The sequence below is a fragment of the Oncorhynchus tshawytscha genome, linkage group LG07 (genome assembly GCF_018296145.1).
Source record: "Oncorhynchus tshawytscha isolate Ot180627B linkage group LG07, Otsh_v2.0, whole genome shotgun sequence".
NCBI classification, from domain to species: domain Eukaryota; kingdom Metazoa; phylum Chordata; class Actinopteri; order Salmoniformes; family Salmonidae; genus Oncorhynchus; species Oncorhynchus tshawytscha.
In genome coordinates, this window is record NC_056435.1 from 26,017,992 (window position 1) to 26,045,981 (window position 27,990).

Below are 27,990 nucleotides of genomic sequence, written 5' to 3' on the forward strand. Positions count from 1 at the left end.
GACAACAACAAAAAGACAAGGCAGAGCTGAGATGTGCATGACCTTTGTTGTAATATCATCATATAATATATTCGATCCAAACTCAAATATCAAAGGCTCTTTTGGCATGTAGGTGCAATGTCATTTTGAATTGGAATGAAGCTATGGTTTCCTTCCTCTCACAGTGTTCTTTATAGAATGTATTGTTTTTGTTGTTGAGTATTGTCTCCCAGATTTAAAAGATCCACAATAGTTAGTGTGCTGTACTGTTTTCTACTTTTTATTCTGGATTGACAACTTGTAGTAGATAATCTGTTTGTCAGGATGTGATCAATTTCACTTGACTGCCTTACTACACTCGAGGAGCATTGTGGGCGAGGGACTCTATGTTTATATGTTAACTCGTTAGTATCAAAGTTTTCATTTAATTTCATTTAGGAGAAGTTGCCAAGACAAATGTATGCCCTCAAATGTTTTACTTCTCTCTTTGATTGTTCTGTTGTTGTTTTTTTTTACATGTTACGTGTAGCCATTATAGGTACGTTATCCCTAGCTTTTGAGAACGTTGGCTAATAGCTGTATCATAAATATTGCTTTATTTATAATAAAGAAGGTAGGGGATCAAGTGTATCCTTACCAAAATTAGACGTACATCTCTATACGAACTTCCCCATATCCTTTGAACCTATATAATCATTCTTCTAAAATTAATCTTTGAACAAACTTAGCATTTGTTCTGAACCAGATTTTGAAATAATAACTTGGTAAATGATGGCATTATACCTAATACAGTTAGGTAATGACCATGCAGTCCATGAATAAACCCTGTTAATCTTTCAGAAATGTGTGCAATCCCTTACAATTATACAGAAATCTCTGCACTGGAAAGGGAAGGTTTAGAGGGAAAACAAAGGGTATATTTAGAGTGATTACAGAAATGAATGGTTGATACCATAATGTTTCGTTTATGTTCATTTTGATAGTTTGTTAATATTAATAATATAATATATATAATTATGTCTTACATATCTAATACAGATGACAAAAAAAGTAATCTGAGAAGAGCTATTGTTTGTCATACTGGGCTCCTGAATGGCACTGCATCGGTCTAAGGCACTGCATCTCAGTGCAAGAGGTGACACTACAGACCCTGGTTCAAATCCAGGCTGAATCACATCTGGCTGTGATTGGGAGTCCAAGAGGGTGGCACACAATTGGCCGGGGTAGGCTGTCATTGTAATTAAGAATTTGTTCTTAACTGATTTGCCTAATTAAATATAAACTATAGGGGGAAAACTACCCTAAAATTGAACAAATACTGTAACACAGACTACTTATAGAACATATATATTTTATAGGGAAATAATAGTTCTGAGGGTACTGGTTAATAACGGATTCGGTGACCATTTCATCCGCACCCTACTTGTGTACTTCCTTGGCCCCCTCCCTTTATTCTACAATCCTTGTAGACGAATGATGTCATTATTTTTGACCGTGGAAAGGGAGGGGACCTCACTGATTCCAACTGCTGCACCTCGTCCCTAACCAATAGAGATTAAGCGCCACCACTGCCTTTCCTGATCGGTGGGAGGATCCTATGTTTGTCTGTCCTGTTTCTTAGCACCCTCTATGTAGGCTAATTTACCGAATACTGCAGCAAGGGTGTCACGATCCAGAGAGAAGGAAGGCAAATCGGGAGTAAAATCTGAACAGCGGCCAGAAGAGAGGTAATTTATTTCGTTGAAATATCATGTTCAATTGTTATAGTTAGCGGGGTGGACTAGGATTGTCCGTTTGGAAATAATTGATTAGGCCACTTTGCTTCGGCCCGGGAAAGTAGGTGGTGGCTTGTGGCGATAGTTAGTCATTCGACAAGTTAGCCTATGTTTCTTATTCTTATAGATTTAGGTTTAATCTATTCCTGGGTATTCCAGAACTACTCATTATTGTACCACGGCCCTTTTAACGTTTCACTGATTTCGACGTAATTGTTGATACACTGTTGCTTCTTATGCTGCGTTTGTAACCAAGTGGGAGTTGGGAATTTACCAGTTGTGAAATCATAAATACCAGTTGGATGCATTCACTGGTATTTATCATTGAGAATTGCTGATTGGCCAACAAGCTGCTAAAACATAAACAAAAAATACATATATCGTGTTTGTAAACAAATTAGTGTTCAAATAACAGGTTTTTTTTTTGCGTTGCATTTAACTGCCTTAAAGGCTGTTATCTAGGTCATATCCTTTGTAATTGAATTCAAGAGGTCAACGTGCGGGAGAAGTGGGAGTTCAATATGAGTTTGCCACTAGTAAACGAGTTGGAGGGGCGTTCGAGTTTTTTTTTTTCCCCACCGGCATATGTGGTAAATTCATACTTCTCACTTGGTTACGAATGCAGCATATGCCTAGGCTACAGACGGAACTCAAAAGCAGCAACCTCGCTAATCAGTCTTTAAGAACAAGTCCTATTTTTTTTCATATTACACTGATGTTCATTTGAAAGGTTTCAATAAAAACATTTTTTTGAAAAGTGGTTAACTTAAAAACACGCAGGCCTTGAGTTTATTTGTTGTAGGAATTGAAATAATCTATCTCTGGGCGGTGAGTTGTTTGTCATTTCTGAACGAAAGGGCGTTTGAGTTTATTTTAGCCGGGAAGAAATTATTAGAGGCATTTCCACAGCCTAATAAAATTTGCAGAAAAGTATTACACCACCCAATGTTCTGTTTAATTGCGTGCTAATTGTTTGTTCTGAAATCCGTAGTTTTTGATCACTTAATTTTGTGACGTCGGCCCTCCAATCTGCCCACACTAGTTGCTGCTCAACTCAATCGTAAACCGTTGAGTTGGCTAATGCCACGTTCACAGGCTAGTCAGAACTTGGAGACTAGTTTATTAGTTGAATGTGGCAGGTGTATAACTACAACCAGTTAGCAAGTCGAACATTTCTGAGTTTCCTAGTTCCGACAAGCACATGAACGCGGCATTAGTCATGGCTAAGGGCTAACGCCCTGTACAAATCGTGACGTATGTACACCATTTATTTAACTAGGCAAGTCAGTTAAGAACAAATTGATATTTACAATGAAGAGCTACACCGACCAAATCAGGATGACACTGGGCCTATTGTGCGCTGGCCTATGGGACTCCCAATCACAGTCGGTTGTGATACAGCTTGGATTCGAACCAGGGTGTCTGTAGTGATGCCTCTAGCACTAAGATGCAGTACCTTAGACCACTGCACCACTCGGGGGCCATATGTTATCTTTAGAGTCTTGGTGCTTTCAAGACAAGTGGGAAGTGTTTGTAAGTTCTAGCTCAAGAAAGAGGCCAGAGTTCCCAATTTTGGAATTCCGAGTTTGATGACCATTCAAAATTAATTTTCCCAGTTGGAGATCGTCCCCCCCAAGAGTTCCCAGTTCTCTTGAACGCACTGTAGTCGGAGGTCGGAGACTTCCCATTTAAGAGTTCTGAGCTCCCAGTTGCCCCGCTACTGAACAGACAAGTGTATTGTTTGTAACACTGTCTCTCGTCAGAGATCGCATTTATTTTGGGAGATTGGAAAATATGACCTCTTCATTCAAGACAGGATAAATATATTGTTTCAGGTGATAAAACATGTTTTGTTTAGTTAAATTCTCTAAATTTATAGCAAGTGAAGCTACCTTTCACTGCAAAGCTAGGCTAGGTTGAAGACACTGTACCACTGTAGCTAGCGTCCTCCACCTAATAATTATCAAACAAGGTCATTACCATCATAATATTCTTAAACGGGAGTCGGTCATATAATATAATTGGTTTAGCAGCCGATATGTATTATTTAACATTGCTATTAAAATAGTACTTACTCACTTATCGGAATGGGTAATTGTTTACAAGTTGCTAGCTATCCTATAAAGCCACCACCGAAAACCACATTTTTATTTTCTGTGGTTGGTAACTTCCCGGTCTTCGACGGACTCTGGCTGGACTGAAGATGACTCAAAAAAAAAATCTAATAACAATCTAGGCATGTAGAGTCCGTCTCGCAACGGAGCCTTCAACCGCAAGGGGGCGTTGCGATACAACTCCGTTGTGGATGTCCCCATTGAAATGCTTGACATTCGGTGCAATTTTAAGAATGCTTATGAATAATTTGAACCAGTTTTAAGGCTGGGACTGTTCTGTGATTTGGATGCCTATGCCCTCTTCCTGAAGAGTAGCGCTGTAATAGAAGGCTTGCAGAGCCGTCCTGTTTGGGCTGCTTTGCCTGAGTTGTTGAGTGAAAGTGACATAACTGCAGTAGCAGAGATGTGGCATGGCTGGCTGTTTTTAACTATGCGTGTGGGACCGTGTTGCATCTAGATTATGGAGGGTGTTGCCGGTTTATAATTAAGGCATATTTTGGTGTATGTTAGCTGCCTGTCAAACTGCAAAAGGGATACTGAAACTAAAGTTGATGGTTAAGTTTGTAATAATTCTGAGTGGTTAAGTGTTAAAGTTTGGGATCGGGAAAAAAAAGTGGGCCTAGCGCTGGGATTGAACCCGCTGCTCTAGCTCATCGCAAGCCTACTAGATGATAAAAGGTGCTTGTTGCCCCTAGTGGAAGGTAGGAAATTGCCATGGAAATAAAATGATATCCCATGCCATAATTTCAACATTTTAAAATATGTCTAAATATGCCTTAATCAAGTTTAGCCTGGGTCTCCTATTTTGAGAGATCAGCCTGCTGCATTTCCACATGTGGGATGGCCAATGGCATACCTTTCAGGGTTGCCATGTTCTGGACATCTACCAACCAGCACACTTTCTATTAGAGGTCGACCGATTAATCTGAATGACCGATTTCAAGTTTTCATAACAATCGGTAATCTGCATTTTTGGACACTGATCACGGCCGATTACATTGCACTCCACGAGGAGACTGCGTGGCAGGCTGACTACCTGTTATGTCAGTGCAGCAAGGAGCCAAGGTAATGTGCTAGCTAGCATTAAATGTATCTTAGAAAAAAAATCAATCTTAACTAGTTAACTACACATGGTTGATGATGTTACTAGTTTATCTAGCTTGTCCTGCGTTGCATATAATCGATGTGGTGCCTGTTAATTTATCATTGAATCATAGCCTACTTCGCCAAACGCTTATTTAACAAGCGCATTTGTGAAAAAAGCACTGTTGCACCAATGTGTACCTAAACATCAACGCCTTTCTTAAAATAAATACACAAGTATATATTTTTAAACCAACATTTAGATAATAATGCCTGCTAACATGAATTTCTTTTAACTAGGGAAATTGTGTCACTTCTCTTGCGTTCTGTGCAACAGAGTCAGGGTATATGCAGCAGTTTGGGCCGCCTGGCTCGATGATCAACTTCGCCAAACGGGGGATGACTTGAAAAAAGCACAATCGTTGCACGAATGTACCTAACCATAAACCTCAATGCCTTTCTTAAAATCAATACACAGAGGTATAGTTTTTTTAAAACCTGCATATTTAGTTAAAAGAAATCCAGGTTAGCAGGCAATATTAAACTAGGGAAATTGTCACTTCTCTTGCGTTAAATGCATGCAGATTCAGGGTATATGCAACAGTTTGGGCCGCCTGGCTCGTTGCAAACTAATTTGCCAGAATTTTACATAACATTGAAGGTTGTGCAATGTAACAGGAATATTTACACTTATGGATGCCACCCGTTAGATGAAATACAGAGCGGTTCCGTATTTCACTGAAACAATAAACGTTTTGTTTTCGAAATGGTAGTTTCCAGATTTGACCATATTAATGACATATGGCTCGTATTTCTGTGTTATGTTATAATTAAGTCAATGATTTTACATTTGATAGAGCAGTCTGACTGAGCGGTGGTAGGCAGCAGCAGGCTCATAAGCATTCATTCAAACAGCACTTTTGTGCGTTTGCCAGCAGCTCTTCCCTGTGCTTCAAGAATTTAGCTGTTCAAGCCGATCAACTCCCGAGATTAGGCTGGTGTAACCGATGTGAAATGGCTAGCTAGTTAGCGGGGTGCGCGCTAATAGCGTTTCAATCGGTGACATAACTCGCTCTGAGACCTTGAAGTAGTTGTTCCCCTTGCTCTGCAAGGGCTGTGGCTTTTTGGGAGCGATGGGTAACGATGCTTCGAGGGTGGCTATTGTCGATGCATTCCTGTTTCGAGCCCAGGTAGGGGCGAGGAGAGGTACGGAAGATATACTGTTATACTGGCAATACTAAAGTGCCTATAAGAACATCCAATAGTCAAAGGTAAATTAAATACAAATGGTATAGAGCGAAATAGTCCTTTAATTCCTATAACTACAACCTAAAACATCTTACCTGGGAATATTGAAGACTCATGTTAAAAGACACCACCAGCTTTCATATGTTCTCATGTTCTGAGCAAGGAATTTAAACGTTAGCTTTTTTTTACATGGAGCATATTGCACTTATACTTTCTTCTCCAACACTTTGTTTTTGCATTATTTAAACCAAATTGAACATGTTTCATTATTTATTTGAGGCTAAATGGATTTTTATTGATATATTAAGTTAAAATAAGTGTTCATTCAGTATTGTTGAGTTTGTTATTATTATAAATACTTTTTTTTTTAAATCGTCCGATTAATCGGTATCGGCTTTTTTTGGCACTCCAATTATTGGTATCGGCGTTGAAAAATCCTAATTGGTCGACCTCTACCTTCTATCTTGTCAGTCTCACTGTCCCTGAGCCTAATGCTAAAGCATTTAATGGTAAATCAGCGTCAGGATAAAATCTGTCTGTCATTAGAAGAGCAAACATTGATTCTTGAATGGAAAGGAAATTACAAGGATAGGAATTTGCTTTTACACGAGTTTGTAATTCTAGAAGTGGTTGTTCGATTCCTACATCAACGGTTCCCCGTAAGCGAAATAGGCTTACACTGTATTGAAATGGTGGTGAAAGAACCAGTATGTGTATAAAATGTACGCCCCAAAAGTATGGGTGACATTGAAAGACCCATTCACCGACTGAGAATGAAACAATGTATCATTTCCAGTCCACATATTATGTTAATTTCACACACCGTGCCAGAATTACTCTCTAACCACGAGGACTACCATTACACTGAGAAATAACTTAGGTGAAACTAAATAGCCTTGTCTATGGCAGCCCTGGGAACTCTATGGCCAGACAGAGGTACTTTAACTATGCTTGATTGAAAATGGAAAACAATGTGTGTTATGAGCCTAGGGCCTAATACCTAAAATCATTAGGCCTAAAGCTTTTTTGCAAATACATTTCAAGTTACAGTAGCGCTTAGGCCCATAGCAGTCTCTGGTTACTTATAAGTCGCTCTGGATAAGAGCGTCTGCTAAATGAGTCAAATGTAACACAGTGATTATCCTCTTGAGAGAGGGCAAAGTCTATTGCCATACAAACTCTAGTGATAGATGTGACTGGTCCTAGTTACACTGATAACCAGTGGTGTTAACATGTGTAATGTGACGTGATGGGTAGTTATGGTGGAGCCAACCTGAGTCATTGTGTTCTCTCACAGTTACTGCCAACCTGTGAACTTTAGCCCATTTCTCAGATATGCTCTGTAAAAGTGACCCAAGGGTTGGACTTTAACATTGAGAAGGCAACAGTGGTAGATCTGGTTTTACTTGCCCAGTATTTGCAAGTGAAGAAATAACGCTGGCCACTACAAATATTAGATCACGTTCAATTAGCAATGCATGCATTTCAAGCTACAGACGATAAACATGCATTTAAGCGCACGTCAATAAAGGTGCTACACATGCTTTTAAGCATACATACCACCAGGGATATAAATATGTATGCCAACACGGGATAAGCTACTACCGCATTACCCGTACCATTCATTAACTGCGCTCTGGAACGTGTCTGCCGGTGAAACTTCCAGCCAGAGGACTACAATAAACGAGGAATGCATGGTAACCATAGACATTTCTGATGACCGACCTTCACGTTTAACTGTAACACATTATCCCAATGTACTACAGTAGTAATGTTTGATCATCAATGGCATGAATAGAAAGACGGGCTATATTGACTGGAAACGCACAACAAAAACCTTCGGCGCCAAACTGTCTGCTTCCACACTCTTAATGCATGTTTATTTTCTCTTTTACGTCAACTATCAGCATATCGGGGCCACAGTAATACAAACAATAAATGTGCTCATCATGAACCATTTTGTGATCTCTGGTCATTTATAATAGGCTTAGGTGACAGAGGACATGGGACGATCGTCTCAAGCGCAGAGGTTAAATAAATGTTGTTTTGCCGTCACCTCAACTTTAATGCTTGTCCCACCCACACAAAAACCATGCAGTGAGTGTACCTCATGTGGTCTATGCTGTCTTTTAAAAAATATATATATTTCACCTTTATTTAACCAGGTAGGCCAATTTGAGAACAAGTTCTCATTTACAATTGCGACCTGGCCAAGATAAAGCAAAGCAGTGCGACAAAAAAACACATGGGATGAACAAACGTACAGTCAATAACGCAATAGAAAGTCTATATACAGTGTGCAAATGAAGTAAGGCAATAAATAGGCCGTAGTGGCGAAGTAATTACAATTTAGCAATTGACACTGGCGTGATAGATGTGCAGATGAGGATGTGCAAGTAGAAATACTGGTGTGCAAAAGAACAGAAAAAAAACAAATATGGGGATGAGGTAGGTAGTTGGTTATATGGGCTGTGTACAGCTGCAGCGATCGGTAAGATGCTTGAAGTTAGTGAGGGAGATAAGTCTCCAACTTTTTTTTTTCTTTTTTTTTTTTCGTTCCAGTCATTTGCAGCAGAGAACTGTAAGGAAAGGCAGCCAAAGGAGGTGTTTGCTTTGGGGATGACCAGTGAGATATACCTGCTGGAGCGCGTGCTACAGGTGGGTGTTGCTATGGTGACCAGTGAGCTAAGGCCGAGCTTTACCTAGCAAAGACTTATAGATGACAGTGGGTTTGGCGACGAATATGTAGCGAGGACCAGCCAACAAGAGCATACAGGTCGCAATGGTGGGTAGTATATGGGGCTTTGGTGACAAAATGGATGGCACTGTGATAGACTGCATCCAATTTGCTGAGTAGAATGTTGGAGGCTATTTTGTAAATGACATCGCCGAAGTCAAAGATCGGCAGGATAGTCAGTTTTACGAGGGTATGTTGGGCAGCATGAGCGAAGGAGGCTTTGTTGCTAAATAGGAAGCCAATTCTAGGTTTCATTTTGGATTGGAGATGCTTAATGAGTCTGGAAGGAGAGTTTACAGTCTTGCTGGCAGTGGAGAATGGATTGTGTACATTTTGGTACAAACCCTTTAAAATGTCAATACTGACTGATGTAGTCAAACATGTTAATCTTTCCAGTAACATTTTCATTTCTATGACTTCCAGACATGATACAAAACAAGTTTCTCTAGAACTGTGAGGGTTTTATTTGTGTTTAAGACTAATAAAGTTTCTTAACTTGCTGGTGAGAGTTCCTAATCAGGAAATGACCTTTTGATCATGTCAGCTGACTTAAAATGTTGCACTTGTAGGCTACAATAAGAAACTTCTCACACTATCTTGTTGAGAGATCTGAAACAATGCTGTTTGGATTATGGCCTGTGTTTTCACTTATACCACTCCTAAAGTCGCTGTTTGGTCATCACATTACAAAAAAGTGGATATATTTTCCTGTAAGAAGCTTTCCCCGGGTGCGTGTGACCCCGTACTGCCGGTCTCCTGATGTGTTGTGTGGTTTATTGTTCCTACAATAGACTGAGAATCTGCCCCACCCGACTGTGCCTGGGTCACTTTTCTTAGTTCTCACTGCTCTGGTTGCAAAACTTCTACTGGCTGACTGGTTTCGGCCTCTGGAAACATTTCACTTTTCGAAAGTTAACTCTAAGTGGGAGGGTTGTTCTACTAGTATTGGATTCACTCCCGCACACAGTTGCGTCATTCTCCTCGTGTAATATATACTGTATGTGTCACACTAGACTAGTGCTCCCTGAACAGGTCTATAGGCCTTGATATCCTGGTGGATGTTGGTTTATGCATGGTTTAGTTTCACCTGAACTTAAATATGACCCTGTTTCCTTCTCTGGTCATGCATGATGTGTATTTTTTATTTGACCTTTTATTTAACTAGGCAAGATCAGTTAAGAACAAATTCTTATTTTCAATGACGGCCTAGGAACAGTATTACCAAATATTAGGTTAGATGTAGGCAGTAGCCGGGGTAAAATCACTGGGGAAGCCAGACCAGGGGAGGGAAAAGCCATATTACAACCTACGTGTTGTGATAATTGCGTTGTTTACTCTATAACCTGTTAGTTCATATGCCTTGCCACTGTGATACATAGGCCTAAGGCCAAGACAATAGTAAGACAGTGGCAGAATACATTCAACCACACCTTCTTGTTTCAGCACAAAACCGGAGAGCGACCTCTGTTCGGTGAAGTTCACAAAGCATATTGCATGTAACAAACAGTTACGTGACCTACAGCATGGTCAAGCAAATGAATGTTTCCAACATTTTTGTACTACTAAACCATTGATTTAGAACGACAGAGTTACCGCAAGTAGCAAAGAACAGGAGCTGCCTCCACTATTCCAACACCATTTCAACATCATCAAATCACCTATGCTTAGTCTAATACTGTGACAACTAAAATATACCAAAAACGATTTAGTCCAATCAACGTAAGCTAAATATGTGTCTGTCCATGCTTCTGGTGTGTTCGTGTGTGCGTGCACATTTATGCAACTAGAAAAACATGTTGACTCACCCTACTAGAGAAACACCAATGCCATCCTCTTTCATGTTGCCGAAACGGTCTATGACTGTCATACCATACACACTTTTATTTTTTGTTGTCTTACGCTGCCTGGCTGCTGGTGAGTCTCTGATCCACCTCTACACAGACGACACTATTCTGTATACTTCTGGCCCTTCTTTGGACACTGTGTTAACAACACTCCAGGCAAGCTTCAATGCCATACAACTCTCCTTCCGTGGCCTCCAATTGCTCTTAAATACAAGTAAAACTAAATGCATGCTCTTCAACCGATCGCTACCTGCACCTACCCGCCTGTCCAACATCACTACTCTGGACGGCTCTGACTTAGAATACGTGGACAACTACAAATACTTAGGTGTCTGGTTAGACTGTAAACTCTCCTTCCAGACCCATATCAAACATCTCCAATCCAAAGTTAAATCTAGAATTGGCTTCCTATTTCGCAACAAAGCATCCTTCACTCATGCTGCCAAACACCCTTGTAAAACTGACCATCCTACCAATCCTCGACTTTGGCGATGTCATTTACAAAATAGCCTCCAATACCCTACTCAACAAATTGGATGCAGTCTATCACAGTGCAATCCGTTTTGTCACCAAAGCCCCATATACTACCCACCATTGCGACCTGTACGCTCTCGTTGGCTGGCCCTCGCTTCATACTCGTCGCCAAACCCACTGGCTCCATTGTCATCTACAAGACCCTGCTAGGTAAAGTCCCCCCTTATCTCAGCTCGCTGGTCACCATAGCATCTCCCACCTGTAGCACACGCTCCAGCAGGTATACCTCTCTAGTCACCCCCAAAACCAATTCTTTCTTTGGCCGCCTCTCCTTCCAGTTCTCTGCTGCCAATGACTGGAACGAACTACAAAAATCTCTGAAACTGGAAACACTTACCTCCCTCACTAGCTTTAAGCACCAACTGTCAGAGCAGCTCACAGATTACTGCACCTGTACATAGCCCACCTATAATTTAGCCCAAACAACTACCTCTTTCCCTACTGTATTTAATTTATTTATTTTGCTCCTTTGCACCCCATTATTTTTATTTCTACTTTGCACATTCTTCCATTGCAAAACTACCATTCCAGTGTTTTACTTGCTATATTGTATTTACTTTGCCACCATGGCCTTTTTTTGCCTTTACCTCCCTTCTCACCTCATTTGCTCACATTGTATATAGACTTGTTTATACTGTATTATTGACTGTATTATTGACTGTATGTTTGTTTTACTCCATGTGTAACTCTGTGTCGTATCTGTCGAACTGCTTTGCTTTATCTTGGCCAGGTCGCAATTGAAAATGAGAACTTGTTCTCAACTTGCCTACCTGGTTAAATAAAGGTGAAATAAAAATAAATAAAAAATAAGCTTGTTTGCTAGCCCAGCTTCCTTTTTTGGTGGGCAACATTAGCTAGGTAACATTAACATTCTACATATTTAACTTCCATTCTCTCAAGCCAGGGGCCCAATGTATAAATATATGGTTTGATCAGAATCCACCTTATAATCATTGGCCAGTACAGATAATTTAGTAAAAGTCCAAATCTCTTTCTCCATCCATTTAGGAAAGGGACCATTTTAGCTAGCTATCCACCGGACGACAACAACAACCAGATGCAACAATTCAAGTTGTTTCTGTCAATTACTTATTGCGGTTGATGGAATGTGATTGGTGCGAGCCAAATCCAAACTGGCTTCCTTTTACAAATATTTTTTTGGGGTGCACCAGGACCATCCATAGTTGAGCTCACTCAATTTATCTCAGTGCTGATTGGCTATTATTTAATACCTTTATTTATCAAGGTAGGCCAAATGTTTGCTAGCTTCCCTTGCATTCAATGCTACAGGCGGCAACAATATCATACTCTTTTTGACCAGACATTATCAGATAGCCAGGTGGCTATATCAGATGGCCTACACATACAGAAGGGTGCTGTTTCGCTTACTAGGATGCTTTTTCTGGTGAGATACATTCAGCCTCTTGCAAATTGAAGGAAGGAAAAAAAAGATGTATATTTTTTTTCAATATTCTAGAGGCTGAATGTATCTCACCAGAAAAAGTGTGAGTGAAACAGTCAAAAGTTTGGACACCTACTCTTTCAAGGGTTTTCCTTTATTTGTACTATTTTCAACATTGTAGAATAATAGTGAAGATGTCAAAACTGAAGTAACCCATATGGAATCATGTAGTAACCAAAAAAGTGTTAAATAAATCAAAATATATTTTATATTTGAGATTCTTCAAAGTAGCCACCCTTTGCCTTGACAGCTTTCCACACTCTTGGATTCTCTCAACCAGCGTGATGAGGTAGTCACCTGGAATGCATTTCAATTTACAGGTGTGCCTTACGTTATTTTTGTGGCATTTCTTTCCTCATTGCGTTTGAGCCAATCAGTTGTGTTGTGACAAGGTAGGGGTGGTATACAGAAGATAACCCTATTTGGTAAAAAACCAAGTCCATATTATGGCAAGAACTACTCAAATAAGCAAAGAAAAACGACAGTCCACCATTACTTTAAGACATGAAGGTCAGTCAATTCTGAAAATTTTAAGGACTTTGAAAGTTGCTTCAAGTGCAGTCACAAAAGGCATCAAGTGCTATGATGAAACTGGCTCTCATGAGACTGCCACAGGAATGGAAGACCCAGAGTTACCTCTGCGGCAGAGGATACATTCATTAGTTACCAGCCTTGGAAATTGCAACCCAAATAAATGCTTCAGAGTTCAAGTAACAGACACATCTCAACATCAACTGTTCAGGGGAGACTGCGTGAATCAGGCTTTCATGGTCTAATTGCTGTAAAGAAACCACTAAAGGACACCAATAATAAGAGACTTGTTAATGGTGTCATAATGCTGAGCTAACAAATGCTCAGCATATGTGGGAACTCCTTCAAACCTGTTGGAAAAGCATATTTTGATTAAACTTTTTTTTTGGTTACTACATGATTCTATATGTGTTGTCTCATACTTGTAATGTCTTCACTGTTCTACAATGTAGAAAATAGTCTTTAAAAAATTAAGAAAAACCCTTGAATGAGTAGGTGTGTCCAAACTTGACTGGTACTGTATCTTTTAGTCTCTGTTTCATTGTCTTTTTGGGGCGGGGAAAACCTGGCATCCATGAATACGTATGTATACAAAACATTAAGAACACCTTCCTAATATTCAGTTTTGTACACTGTGTAGATGCATAAATTCAAGCAGTCCTTCAATGCTGAATGTTATATACCTGGAAAAGTAGCTTGTTTTGTACCTCAACAGCCTCTTTCTTGTTTTGAGAAAGTGTCTTTTACCAACATTGACATTTTAACTGAGAATAACAAACAGCTCCCGGTGTTATGGCCTCCTCCGTCAATATGGTATTAACGAAGGTTAAATTCGTGAATGAATTAAAACATGGCTGCCGTCCCAGCGAATACAAATTTATGTATCATTGTTTTAAATATATATATTCAAGGTTACACATTAGGGCTGGGAATTGCCAGGGGCCTCACGATATGATATCACGATATTTAGGTGCTGATACGATATGCATTTCAATTCTCACATTTCGATATGTATTGCGAATCGGTACTGCGACCTTTGATGTGCCAAACATATTTCTCAGTGTTTATTTTTTTTAAATATATATATATATATATCTCAACAATTTTACACGGATACAGTTCATATAAGGAAATCATTCAATTGAAATAAATTCATTGGGCCCTAATCTACTGGGAAGCCAGGCCCAGCCAATCCGAATTAGTTTCTCCCCCCACAAAACAGATTTATTGCAAACCAGAAATACTCCTCAGTTTCAACTGTCAGGGTGGCTAGTCTCAGATGATCCTGCAGGTGAAGAAGCTAGATGTGGAGGTCCTGGGCTGGCGTGGTTATACGTGGTCTGCGGTTGTGAGGCCGGTTGGCCATACGGCCAAATTCTTTAAAACAACGTTGGGGATGGCTTATGGTAGAGAAAAGAACATTACATTCTCTGGCAACACCTCTGTTGGACATTCCTCCTGTCATCATACCAATTGCACACTCCCTCAACTTGAGACATCTGTGACATTGTGTTGTGTGACAACTGCACATTTTTAGTGGCTTTTTTATTGTCCCAGCACAAGGTGCTGTTTAACCAGTTTCTTGATAGTCCATCCACCTGACTGAGGTGTGTCATATCTTGGAGAAGGAGAAATGCTCACTAACAGGGATGTAAACACATTTGTGCAGACCATTTGAGAGAAATTAGCGTTTTGTGCTTATGGAACACTTCTGGGGTCTTATTTCAGTTTATTTAACATGGTGCCAACATGTTGCGTTTTAGGTGTAGTCTATAGTTAGAAGTGACCTGTCATATGACTCATTCTCTGGATGTCTAGTGCATTGATTTCAGGGAGGAACTATAACTTCCTCAACAGAGAATATTTTGGTGTACTTTACTCCATTTTGCCTCAGAGGAGGATCAAGCTCATTTCTTATTTTTAGCAAATGAGTTTGTGGGTCATTACCCCTAGTGGGAAGTGGGATGAGTAAGACTGGATTGATGGCTTATCCTTTTCACATTCTGCAGATGGTTCTGCTGTATTAAATTGGTGGCTGTCCCAATAACTTGTTGGGTAATTGTCTGAATTTGATGACGGAATAGAAAAGGGAGAGTACAGTGGCTCGTCTATCTTCTACTGTGTTACTGATCCAGTGCATTGTGTTTAACACTAATTGTCAGCAACATTATAAGCCTGCCATTTAAAAAGGTGTGTGTGTAATGGATGTTGTCTACATGGAAATATAAGAATTATAACCTTTTTTCAATTCAAGATGTTCCTTAATGGTTGTTAGTGATTCTTGGACACTAAGGGCCCATGTATGCAGTCACTGTCTTATCATTTAGTGGTGTGCAAAGAGAGGAGGGTTTTGTGTGTGTTTAGTCTTTGGCAGCACTCTCCTCTGCTCGACTCCATGGAGGCCTGTACAAATAGGGCAGCAGCCAAGGGCCCCTCCCCACCACAGTAGCCCAGCACAGGAAGTGGATTGTTTTGTTTCACAGGGTGAGCTTCGGGAGCCTGGCTTGAGGCTCTTGTCTCCTCTCCCACTTGCTTGGCCTCAGTCTCAGGCCCATCCAGTGTTTTTGGTCCTTCTCCTATCCAGCCCGGTTTACTATCTGACTTGGGAGTTAATCTGTGGTTCACAGAGCTGTCAGTGTGGGGTGGGAAACCTCCGTACCTTAATACAAGTCCGTCATTAGATAGATTTATATATTGTGCCCCCCCCCCCAATTATCTAGACAGATTTCTTGCTTGTCTGAATTTTATCTCTACTCAGCAGCATCTGGTGTCGTGTGAATTAGACTTAGTCTCCTGACAACCAAACAGGAGAGAACACAGGAGAATCGAATTGTTTTGCTAGAAGGCATGATGAATAGAATATGATGTATGTATGTCCAATACTTTCTCTGCTTTCGGTAAAGGGGCTTTGTCAGCCAAGCCGTCGGGTAGAAGCAGAGGAGGAGGCAGCCAAATGACTGCATAGCTGCTCTGCTTTCCTCTCAGGCGCCTCGTTTATCAAGGACGTTTATCCCACACAGCACTGGGATCTGGTCAGCGGCAGGGCATCACTCTCTCGCTCTCTTTGTCTGAGTTATTCTGAAACTGACTGGTGTTTCACACAATCAGCATTTTAAGTACCTTACTGTGATTTTTTTTTTTTTTACAATTTTTAATTTAAAAACAAAGACAAAACAGTATCTTAGCAAAGAGCATTTCTCAAGCAAGAATTTTGCTAGGACTGTCTGGGAGTGGTATGAGTGGGGAGGGGAAAACTGAACACTAGCTGTTATTGGCAGAGCGGTTTGGAACTCTTTTCTTATTGGTCTATTAACTATGCCTAATTTACTGGGTCACCAGGCAGGCTAAAACTCCATCCCAACAAAACATGCAGATTTCAGCCGGTGTTTTCAAACAGCTTTTTGGAACTAAAAGGGCATTCTCATAAGTTTCACGGTATTAGTCCAACCTCATAGTGTGAAAATATATATAAAACACAGGAAAATCACATTATAAATAAAAAATACCACACATTTCAAAAGTTACTCTATACCATACTGATGAAATGTAGGTAACCAGGGCAATTTAAGAGGGACAGGGACAGAGAAGAAACAATATTGTTTGTAATAGTTTAAGGAAACAGCTGGAGTAGCACTTATAGTTTCCCGGATGCCTTTCCGCGTGCTGCCTGTCTTTCCACGTGCTGCCTGCCTTTCCACTGACTGACCATAGTAGGAAACAAGAAGGGTGGAGTCAGTGAATGGGCTGATGGAACACAACATTCCTCCCTGTCCCAGCTTGCCTCATCCCTCTCTCTTGCCCCCCCCCCCCACCTGGAGATCAAACAGCCTCCTTTTATAAATGGGATTTCATGGTGTCAGTTGTCCGAATGCTTGTAATAAACGGGGAAAAAACTTTGTTTCAAGGGTAGAACAGAACTAAGCCTAGCTACATCTTGCTTCCTTATCACACTCTTATTCTCTGACAGGTTTCCCGTCTCGATTCTCTCGCTGAGTATATTGACTTTTACAACCCAACAGGTTATTAGGGTTGTCGATGTTTTGTGAAAATCCAGTGACGTGACTGTAAAGTGTTCCCTGCTTCTTTTTTTTTCTCACAGTAATGGCAGCCATTAGGAAGAAGCTGGTGATCGTGGGGGATGGAGCCTGTGGAAAGACTTGTCTTCTCATCGTCTTCAGTAAAGACCAGTTCCCCGAGGTCTACGTGCCCACAGTGTTCGAGAACTACATCGCTGACATCGAGGTTGATGGCAAACAGGTGTGTAGACTACCATCCAGGAAATACATTTTCAAAAAAATAGAGAAATGATCCATACTTAAATATAAAGTCTTCATACACATGAACCATACAGCCAACCCACACAGTAAACCTATATCATAAGACTTTGGTTAACAAACGGTCTTGTTATGGAGTGTAGTGGGAGTGACGCGGGGCTCTTGGTTATGGGGCGTAGCCTAGCTGTGTTCTGGAGGCCAGGGCCCCTCCACAGCAGATGGGATGTTATGTCAATGGTCTTTGTTCTCCTGTGCTGACCAGCACAGGATCACAGCCTGGCAAAACAGGAAATGACTGTACTCCTGGGCTTCCTGCACCGACTGGGAACATGGATGTCCACTGGCAATTCCCCACCCCCTGAAGACTGCCCCTCAGCCCGATAAACGCCTCTCATTTCCTGCTCTGGGGGAGCAACAGGCAGGTGGGGGAGGGGTTGATGTACTGTTATCTCCTGTACAGGAAATACACAAAGTCAGGGATCCAAGTGTGCTTGTTGTGGGTCGTGCCACCTCCCAGCCCCCCATTCAGCTTAGCTCTCCCAGGGGGCTGCGCCCCCAGAATTACCCCCACTTTAATTTGGTGTGGATAAGATCGGTGTTCTCAGTATATAGTCACCACAGTCCACATTTAAATCTTATTTTCCTTCAGGGAGAATGGTAATCTCCTTCTCTCACCTTCAGTGGGCAGGGCCAGGCCCAGTTCTAAATATAGCCTTCTTTTTTTTTCAAAACCTTGTGCTGTGCAGTCAGTCAGTGTGTCCAGAGGGGATATGGCTCCTAACCCCATTGCTCATGCCAGGAGTATGTAGCCTCCCTCTCCCACCCGCCCTACAAACCTCTGCTATAGCTGCTATTTTGGGATGGTTGAATAATGTGTGTGTGTACTGTAGTCATACAAAGTTATGTTACTAACCTTTTGACTAGATGTATGAAGGACAGGCTCCTCCTCTCAAAGACATTGGACTTTTTCTTTCTTTCCAAATAGTGCATAAATCATGTATAGAGTAAAAGAGCAAGTTGTGGCAGAATATTATGATTCAGTTGTAGAATCCAGCAGACTGTAATGTAGTTGCTCTGGTCTACTCCCCAGAGGAACAGAATGTATCTGGTTAGATTCTCCTTAATCACCTGATTTCCCTAATGGAATTAATCAGTGGTGTGATGGGATAAAGCCACCATGCCTCCTCTCTGCATCCCTGTGAAAACCTGCCCGTGGAATGAGACAAACGGCCAGTCGTTAGCTGCTGCACTGCTTTCTCTCTCTCCCCAAGACCAGAGCTATGACGAATCCACTTCTAATAGTGTTGTTCGTCATCATGGTTGTCACTGCTAGTTTCACGGCCGCCAAAAGACGTTAACCTGCTACGACTTCACACCTCGAGTGTGTCAAATATGCAAATCGTACTCCACATTCCTGCCGCATCACTTGAGAGATTTCTCAGAGATACAGTATTTCTGCATCCCAAATGACACACTATTCCCACTACTTTTGGCCAGGACCCAGTGTGAACTATACAGGGAACAGGATGCCATTTGGGAAGCAGCTTTTTCTGTGAGGAACAGTGAAACTGAAACACTGCTCTGAATCATATTAGTCATTATTAGCGGTTTCTAAGGCATGACTGTTTCCAGTTTTGCTTTGTTTTGATGGTGTTTTACATTTCCCTATGAGAACATGGTGAAAATAAAATTACAGCTACGGTATCTTGTAATGATTTCCACAGTAAAAGATGTGCCAGCACTTTGCTCCACTGCTTTTGGCCCGACACTGCCCAGCCCAGTCATGGCGCTCCTGACTTTGGTAAATAAAAACGGTATCACCATTATTTAGTGACCATGGATGGTTAAGTGTGTTTTTATTTAGCTTTGTTTCTTTTTGCTCATCTGCACATGCATCTCTCCCAGAATCTATTACTCAACATCATATCAAAAATAGGACTCTCGGGTTCTGAGAGAGATTTGCTTCAGAAAGATTTAGCCTTTTTTTTTAAGAGCAGCCATTTTGACTGTATCTGCGAAGTCCTGACCCTTCCTCTTCTCTTCTTATGTGCCGTGTTTTAGGTGGAGCTGGCGCTGTGGGATACAGCCGGCCAGGAGGACTACGACAGGTTGAGGCCTCTCTCCTACCCCGACACAGATGTCATCCTCATGTGCTTCTCTATCGACAGCCCTGACAGTTTAGGTAAATTACCAGAAGAAAAGCTTATTTCTAGTCCGGGGACACTCAGTTGCTGATTTCTCTGATGTTTTGATTTCCAACAGCACTTGTCTAACAGCTGGCTAAGTCATTTTAATGTCAACTGGAAGTGACTGTGTGTTTATCAGTTTTATACAGTGGATTTGGAAAGTATTCAGACCCCTTCACTTTTTCCACATTTTGTTACGTTATAGCCTTATTCTAAAATGGATTAAATCGTTTTTTTCCCCTAATCAATCTTCACGCAATACCCCATAATGACAAAGCAAAAACTGGGAGAATATTTTTTTAAACATTTGAATAAGTATTCAGACCCTTTACTCAGTACTTTGTTGAAGAACCTTTGGCAGTGATAACAGCCTCAAGTCTTCGTGGGTATGATGCTACAAGCTTGGCACACCTTTTATTTGGGGAGTTTCTCCTATTCTTCTCTGCAGATTCTCTCAAGATCTGTCAGAGCGTCGCTGCACAGTTGTTTTCAGGTCTCTCTAGAGATGTTCGATCGGGTTCAAGTCCGGCCTCTGGATGGGCCACTCAAGGACATTCAGAGACTTGTCCCGAAGCCACTCCTGTGTTGTCTTGGCTGTGTGCTTAGGGTCGCTATCCTGTGGAGGGTGAACCTTCACCCCAGTCTGAGTTCCTGAGCGCTCTGGAGCAGGTTTCCACCAAGGATCTCTCTGTACTTCGCTCTGTTCATCTTTCCCTCAATCTTGACTAGTCTCCCAGTCCCTGCCACTGAAAAACATCCATACAGCATGATGCTGCCACCACCATGCTTCACCACAGGGATGGTATTGTCTAGGTGATGCACGGTGCCTGGTTTCCTCCAGATTGACGCATGGCATTCAGGCCAAAGAGTTCAATCTTGGTTTTATCTAATCGGATAATCTTGTTTCTCATGGTCAGAGTCCTTTGGGTGACTTTTGGCAAACTTCAAACAGGCTGTCATGCCTTTTACTGAGGAGTGGCTTCTGTCAGGCCACTCTACCATAAAGGCCTGATTGGTGGAGTGCTGCAGCGATGGTTGTCCTTCTGGAAGGTTCTCCCATCTCCACAGAAGAACTCTAGAGCTCTGTCAGTGACCATTAGGTTCTTGGTCACCTCCCTGACCAATGCCCTTCTCACCCGATTGCTCAGTTCGGCCGGGCGGCCAGCTCTAGGACGAGTCTTGGTGGTTCCAGACTACTTCCATTTAAGAATGATGGAGGCCACTGTGTTCTTGAGGACCTTAAATGTTGCAGACATTTTTTGTACCCTTCCCCAGATCTGTGCCTCGACACAATCCTGTCTCTGAGCTCTACAGACAATTCCTTTGACCTCGTGGCTTGGTTTTTGCTCTGACATGCATTGTCAACTGTGGGACCTTTATATAGACAGGTGTGTGCGTTTCCAAATCCTGTCCAATCAATTAAATTTACCACAGGTGGACTCCAAGTTGTAGAAACATCAAGGATAGTCAATGGAAACAGGATGCTCAATTTCACATCTCATAGCAAAAGGTACTTATGTAAATAAGGTATTTCTGTTTTTTAAATTTTTAATAAATGTAAAAACATTTCTAAAAACCTATTTTTGCTTTGTCAGTATTGGGCTATTGTGTGTAGATTTGAGGGAAACAATTAATTTATTCCATTTTAGAATAAGGCTGTAACAACAAAATGAGGAAAAAGTGAAAGGGTCTGAATACTTTCCAAATGCACTGTATAGGGTGTCAGGTGGGATAAATTATATGCATGGACCTAATCTGAACTATGTGTATGAACATGTCTGCTGAGCTCTTTCTCCAGTCAGTGTCCCATAAGCAGTGGCGATTTTAGCATGCACATCTTAGTGGGACAATGAAATATAAAATGTATGCATGCCAGCAAAGCCACTACACAACACACAACTCTACATGAATTACAGTGACAAACGGTGCCCACAAACTTAGGTTTGCTGTCCCAACATCATACCACCGCTACACCTGGCTATCAGCAGAGCCTTGTCTGGCAGCGAAACAGTCAATTCCGCCTCATTTAATGCCTCTTTTTAAAAATGCATATGAGCAGACAATGAAAGCTCTTACAACATTCAATGATTACATTTCTCTAAAACAGGCTACAAGCTACATGTGCACCACCAAATCAGAACAGTTGGTGAAATTAAGAGACGAAAAGGGGCCAAATTATTAGTGTGAGGCACATTGGCTACTAACAGCTTACTACACAACATACTTAGTATTACTTTCTTAGTTACAGTATACATATCTCCCTGGCAAATTACACAATTTAAGCAGCAGCATACAATACATTTTTGGACTCGGCTTGCGCTGTGCTCACTTCCTTCCAAACCACTCATTGTTGAATTTGCTATTTCCATCTTGCTGTGTAATGGCCGATGAGCACCGATACGTTATCTATAATATCTCTTCATTATTTATCTTCATATGAAAAGGATTTGCCAGTCGATTTGTTGACCTGATTCATGATGGCTGCTAGCTAGGATTTTGAAAGTATGATGTTGACATGATCAGTCCAATTAAAGCAACTGTACATGCGTAATTTGATGTCTTTTTATCTGTGGCCAATGACCTTGAGCCTTCTTGGATGGGCACTTCTAATGTAACTATGTCAGCACACAAAGGGCTAGAATTTGAGGTCTCCCCTTGGACGCCGCCATGAAATCGTGTCCCCTTGAGTGACAGAAAACCGAGTCAATCACGGCGCAACGCTCCGTATTTTCTGTTAGCTTGCCCTACCACCACAGAAAGCACCGAGTTAGGCTGAAACACCTGCATTTTGGAGCTGCCATACTCAAGAAAACAAAAAAGAGACCATGTTTGTATGCGGCTTTATTAACTCAATGATATAAACTCGGCAAAAAAGAACAGTCCTCTCACTGTTAACTGCATTTATTTTCAGCAAATTTAACATGTGTAAATATTTGTATGAACATAAGATTCAACAACTGAGACACAAACTGAACAAGTTCCACTGACATGTGACTAACAGAAATTTAATGTGTCCCTGTACAAAGCGCATGTGACAAATAACATTTGATTGGATTTAATTGGCTTTGGCTACTAAGCGCAGATAAATACAAAAAAAAGTGTCTTAGTATGTTTTTCATGACCTTCCTAAACAAAATATTAATTTTGTCTTTGTGAATGTGTATATTAAAATGATTTATTCGGCTGGTGGCTATTGTTACTTATGGAGGCTGTTAAATATGCATATGGTCATTTTGACCGTCATAGCCGCTTTGAGGTAGAAATGCTCAAAGTTTTTATTTTATTAACTCAGCAAAAAAAGAAATGTCCTCTCACTGTCAACTGCGTTTATTTTCAGCAAACTCAACGTGTAAATATGTATGAACAAGGTCCAACAACATAAACTGAACAAGTTCCACAGACATGTGACTAACAGAAATGGAATAATGTGTCCCTGAACAAAAGGGGGTCAAAATCAAAAGTAACAGTCAGTATATGGTGTGGTAACCAGCTGCATCTCCTCATGGACTGCACCAGATTAGCCCGTTCTTGCTGTGAGATGTTACCGCGTTCTTCCAAGGCACCTGCAAGTTCCCGGACATCTCTGGGGGGGAATGGCCCTCACCCTCCTATCCAACAGGTCCCAGACGTGCTCAATGGGATTGAGATCCAGGCTCTTCCCTGGCCATGGCAGAACACTGACATTCCTGTCTTACAGGAAATCACACACAGAACAAGCAGTATGGTTGGTGGCATTGTCATGCTGGAGGGTCATGTCAGGATGAGCCTGCAGGAAGGGTACCACATGAGGGAGGAGGCTGTCTTCTCTGTTTTTGCCTACAATGACAACAAGCTCAGTCCGATGATGCTGTGACACACCGGCCCAGACCATGATGGACCCTCCACCTCCAAGTCAATCCCGCTCCAGAGTACAGGTCTCGGTGTAACGCTCATTCTTCGACGATAAACGCAAATCCAACCATCACCCCTGGTGAGACACAACCGCGACTCATCAGAGAAGAGCACTTTTTGCCAGTCCTGTCTGGTCCAGCGACGGTGGGTTTGTGCCCATAGGTGACGTTGTTGCCGGTGATGTCTGGTGAGGACCTGCCTTTACAACCGGTCTGCAAGCCCTCAGACCAGCCTCTCAGCCTATTGCAGACAGTCTGAGCACTGATGGAGGGATTGTGCATTCCTGGTCTAACTCAGGCAGTTGTTGTTGCCATCCTGTACCTGTCCCGCAGGTGTGATGTACGGATATACCCACCCTGTGCCGTTGTTACACGTGTTCTGCCACTGCGTGGACGATCAGCTGTCTGTCCTGTCTCCCAGTAACGCTGTCTTAGGCAACTCACAGTACGGACATTGCAATTTATTGCCCTGGCCACATCTGCAGTCCTCATGCCTCCTTGCAGCATGCCTAAGGCATGTTCACGCAAATGAGCAGGGACCCTGGGCATCTTTCTTTTGGTGTTTTTCCAGAGTCAGTAGAAAGGCCTCTTTAGTGTCCTAAGTTGTTATAATTGTGACCTTAATTGCCTACCGTCTGTAAGCTGTTCGTGTCTTAACTACCGTTCCACAGGTGCATGTTCATTAATTGTTTATGGTTTATTGAACAAGCATGGGGAAACGGCATTTAAACCCTTTACAATTAAGATCTGTGAAGTTATTTGGATTTTTATGAATTATCTTTGAAAGGCAGGGTCCTGAAAAAGGACATTTCTTTTTTTTTGCTGAGTTTATATATTTACTTTGTTTGCAAACTGATGTGTTAAAAATGTTAATGCCAAAATAACATGCAAAACAGGCAAGCCCCCAAATGTCAAACATTTTTTGCAAAAAAAAGTCTCTGCCCTGAATGACGGGTCGCCACTGCCCATAAGTATCTCTGAAATATCTACTTGCTTCTTATTCCTTCTTCCTCTGGTAGAAAACATCCCGGAGAAGTGGACCCCTGAGGTGAAGCACTTCTGCCCCAACGTTCCAATCATCCTGGTGGGCAACAAGAAGGACCTGAGGAACGACGAACACACACGGAGGGAGCTGGCCAAGATGAAGCAGGTACCGTACCATAGTTCCATACTGAGTGTACTGCACAAAACCCTCAAACAGACCCCTAACCCATAGGTAGGAGGCACTGCTATAAATCTAAAGTAGTCTGTCTAATCTTATATCTAGCCAACACTTTTTTTAGATGTGGCTGGTGTCCTCAACTAGGCCTCTGGAAGGGATAACATTTTAAGACAACAATTTGTCAAAGGATATTAGTGTTCCCCTTTAAGTTGAGTCATTGTTTCAGGATACGTGAGGCTAGATAACCAGCCAAACTAAGATGGTGGTTGAGTGACCAATGTCATCACTGATTAGACTATGGAAAACTTTTCAGGAAAAGGCTGTTTTGACTTGAGTCACTGGCATCCCTTGCTTTTTTAGAAAAACACGTAGCTCGACAGGTCTGAAATGGCTGGGCCGGATTTTGCTCTGCCTGGCATGGGGGAGGAGCAACTGCTCCTAGAAGTTGCAAGTCACTGATTAGCTTGTTTGTTTAGTCTGAAGTGTCTTCCTCTTCTCAATGCGGGTTCTAATGGACGGCAGACAGTACGTTGCATGACGGCATGTTCTCTGTCTGTGTCTCTCTGTGTAGGCCTACTGTCTGTTGTACTAGTCTCCAGGTCCAGTTGGTGATTAGGGGGGGGGTTACAAAGCCCTCTGACTCTGTCAGCCGTTTCTTTCTCTCAGAGTGCAGGGAACTGTGTAACAAAGAGGGTGTGAGAAAGGATTACGATCCCCACAAGTCATCACTTTTAAGTGTTTTAGTGTGATGTTAAAAGTGACATTGGTGGTGGCTATGTTGTACCCAGGCAGTGGAGTCATGCTATTTCCAAGGGTTGATGTGTTCTGTAGTCAAGCATAAATCTAGAGCAGGGGGGTGATACAACCTACACACAGTAGGCTACATGCACTAGGATAAATACATTTTACATTGTTTTTATAGTCTTGATGGTATAAGTGTCCCATGAATGTTGTTGGTAAATTCACACTGTGTGTGTGTGTGTGTGTGTGTGTGTGTGTGTGTGTGTGTGTACGTACATTCATGGTCACACCAGTTTTAACACCCTGTCTGTTTACCCTGTAGGAGCCAGTGAAGCCAGAGGAGGGCCGGGACATGGCTAACCGTATCAGTGCCTTTGGCTACCTGGAGTGTTCAGCCAAGACCAAGGATGGCGTGAGGGAGGTTTTTGAGATGGCCACCAGGGCGGCGCTGCAGGTGCGCAAGCGCAAGAAGAGGGGTGCCTGCCTGCTGTTGTGAGGAGGAGGAGGAAGACCTCAGTCGTCAACTGACAAAACAACAACATATATATATATATATACGCAGGACTGACCTTTTACCAAATGGCATCTTTGTACTGTATCTCATTTCACGCTAAAGAGGTTGGTGGCCGAAAGTGCTGAACGTAAAATAACAAGGAAAAGGACTGGTCTGTAACACAGGTTAGAAATTAGTGTTTAAACTTCTCAGCTTTGTTTTTGTTTGTTATGCTTATTCCATGCAATGGGTACACTGTCATTCGTCTAGTTTTTCCACAGCCGTCTTTTTTTTCCCCTGTCGCTTTTGAGAAGATAATAAATGCACATGTATTTGTATGCAAAAATATTTGGCTGTCCTTCCCTGGCCTGTACAGTCGGTCAACAGAGCTTGTGTTGTCAACATGTCAACATTCCTGTTGGAATCAGGACTCACCCTAACTCTTGTTCATTTGTAACCCGTCCTGTCCACTAGCATAGATTCTATGGTAAGAGGGTCTACTTTCCAGGGGAGAGGTTTTGTTCTTTAGAACCAGTGCCTTTTTTAAAAAGTTATTTTTCAAGTCCTTGCATACCACTAAGTAATGCTCCTCCTGACCTGTTGGTCAACTCACTAGCAGGGGAGCGGAGGGCCTCCCCATGTTAATTATACACAGTATGTATTGTAATGCAATCTGAGCTTTGCTGCATGTAACCTAGGCTTTGAGGGCTGTCGACAACTAGCCGCAAGAAACGACTTCAAAGTTCATTTTACATAGGAGAAAGCATCAGCTAGTCTGTATTAACTGAAATCAGTCCCCCCCACCCTGGGGGTAGTCAGAGCACCTCATGGCACTGTAACATGACCCTACAGATATGTGTGCAGAGAAGTCCATCCGCCCCCTCAAATAAGGTCTGGATTGAACAGCTGTTCCACAGTCGTTCTGAACACCTGTACAGAGATGCTTGACTATCCCACATAAACAGAAGCTAACATGACTTTAAAGTACCACCGCACCAGGACGTGACAAGTTAAAACAGGTGTCGCATGATGATTAGGGGAGCATGGTCTACAGTAGCTACAGTAGGTTTGTATAAGTTGACACAATCCTCTTTTTAGAATGAGAATGCCAATGTATTTGTCACAAGGCTGGAGCTACTGGGGTATGGGGGGGACTGACTGACTGACTGGTGGATCCTGCCTTGAGATCCTGTCAGGGTTGACTGGCCTGGAGATTTCCAGTCTGACTGCATTCTGATGAGCCACATGAGTGTTTTTCAGTGCCTTCTCTTTCCTGGTAACCTGTGCGACTTTAGCGTTCCCTTCCCCGAGAGCCGAGCAGAGACTGGACCGGTTGCTCAATGCCAACACACCACAGCCAGTCAACTTTGACACCTCTGTCATGTTGCACAAAGTTCAGCACTCACTCACCCAGCCATAACGAATGTCAGGGGGAAATGATGCTTGACAAATTAAGAGTTTTTTTCAAGGTACACTTTGCCACAGCGTTCCGCAAAACATACCTGGTTGAAACCCCAGTTAGAATTCGATCATCCATAGATGAGATCTCTTCAGCTCGGTGGTTGATTGTATTTCATTTGAGGAAGGAAACTCCCAGTGTGCTTTGCCTGATTTTTCAGGAACTGGTTTGTCAATTCTCAGTTTGTTCTGGCTTGGCGCTATTTGACAAGAAGGCAAGACCTGAATAATTTTTTTTGAGCGAGAGAGACTTCTGTTGGCTGCCAAGAAAGTCCCCACACAATTCTCTCACCCTACCTGTCGCACAGCTAAAATGACGTACTCTGCACTGTGTTACGTTAACAGTAACGTTTGGAGGGTGTGCTACAGTTGGAAATTACTTTTGCATTCGGACATGATTTCTTGTCTTCTGTCTTTATTTTTTTATATTGCACTGCTGAGAACAATAAAATGCATCGGGGTTGCTGAAGTCACTGGTC

General features: G+C 42.0%; 1 protein-coding gene across 2 annotated transcripts; it reads left to right on the forward strand.

The window, feature by feature from the left end:
* The first annotated feature begins 1,546 nt into the window (after positions 1-1,546).
* Positions 1,547-27,984, forward strand: LOC112254214 (rho-related GTP-binding protein RhoA-D). Of its 2 annotated transcripts, none has more exons than XM_024426552.2 (5): positions 1,547-1,706; positions 17,407-17,564; positions 19,643-19,763; positions 24,677-24,807; positions 25,883-27,984. In XM_024426552.2, the coding sequence occupies exons 2-5, from the start codon at positions 17,409-17,411 to the stop codon at positions 26,054-26,056; spliced, it is 582 nt and encodes a 193-aa protein (XP_024282320.1). In that variant the 5' UTR covers positions 1,547-1,706; positions 17,407-17,408; the 3' UTR covers positions 26,057-27,984. The 2 variants fall into 2 exon arrangements, with proteins under 2 accessions (XP_024282320.1, XP_042180150.1); XM_042324216.1 differs by lacking the exon at positions 1,547-1,706 and adding an exon at positions 8,835-8,857.
* Positions 27,985-27,990: the final 6 nt, after the last annotated feature.

Excerpts from the sequence above, each read along its gene's own strand:
- LOC112254214 (XM_024426552.2), top strand. The coding sequence starts at position 17,409 with ATGGCAGCCATTAGGAAGAAGCTGGTGATCGTGGGGGATGGAGCCTGT. Across the intron at positions 17,565-19,642 it reads TCGAGGTTGATGGCAAACAG|GTGGAGCTGGCGCTGTGGGA; the intron begins GTGTGTAGACTA and ends GCCGTGTTTTAG. Across the intron at positions 19,764-24,676 it reads CGACAGCCCTGACAGTTTAG|AAAACATCCCGGAGAAGTGG; the intron begins GTAAATTACCAG and ends TTCCTCTGGTAG.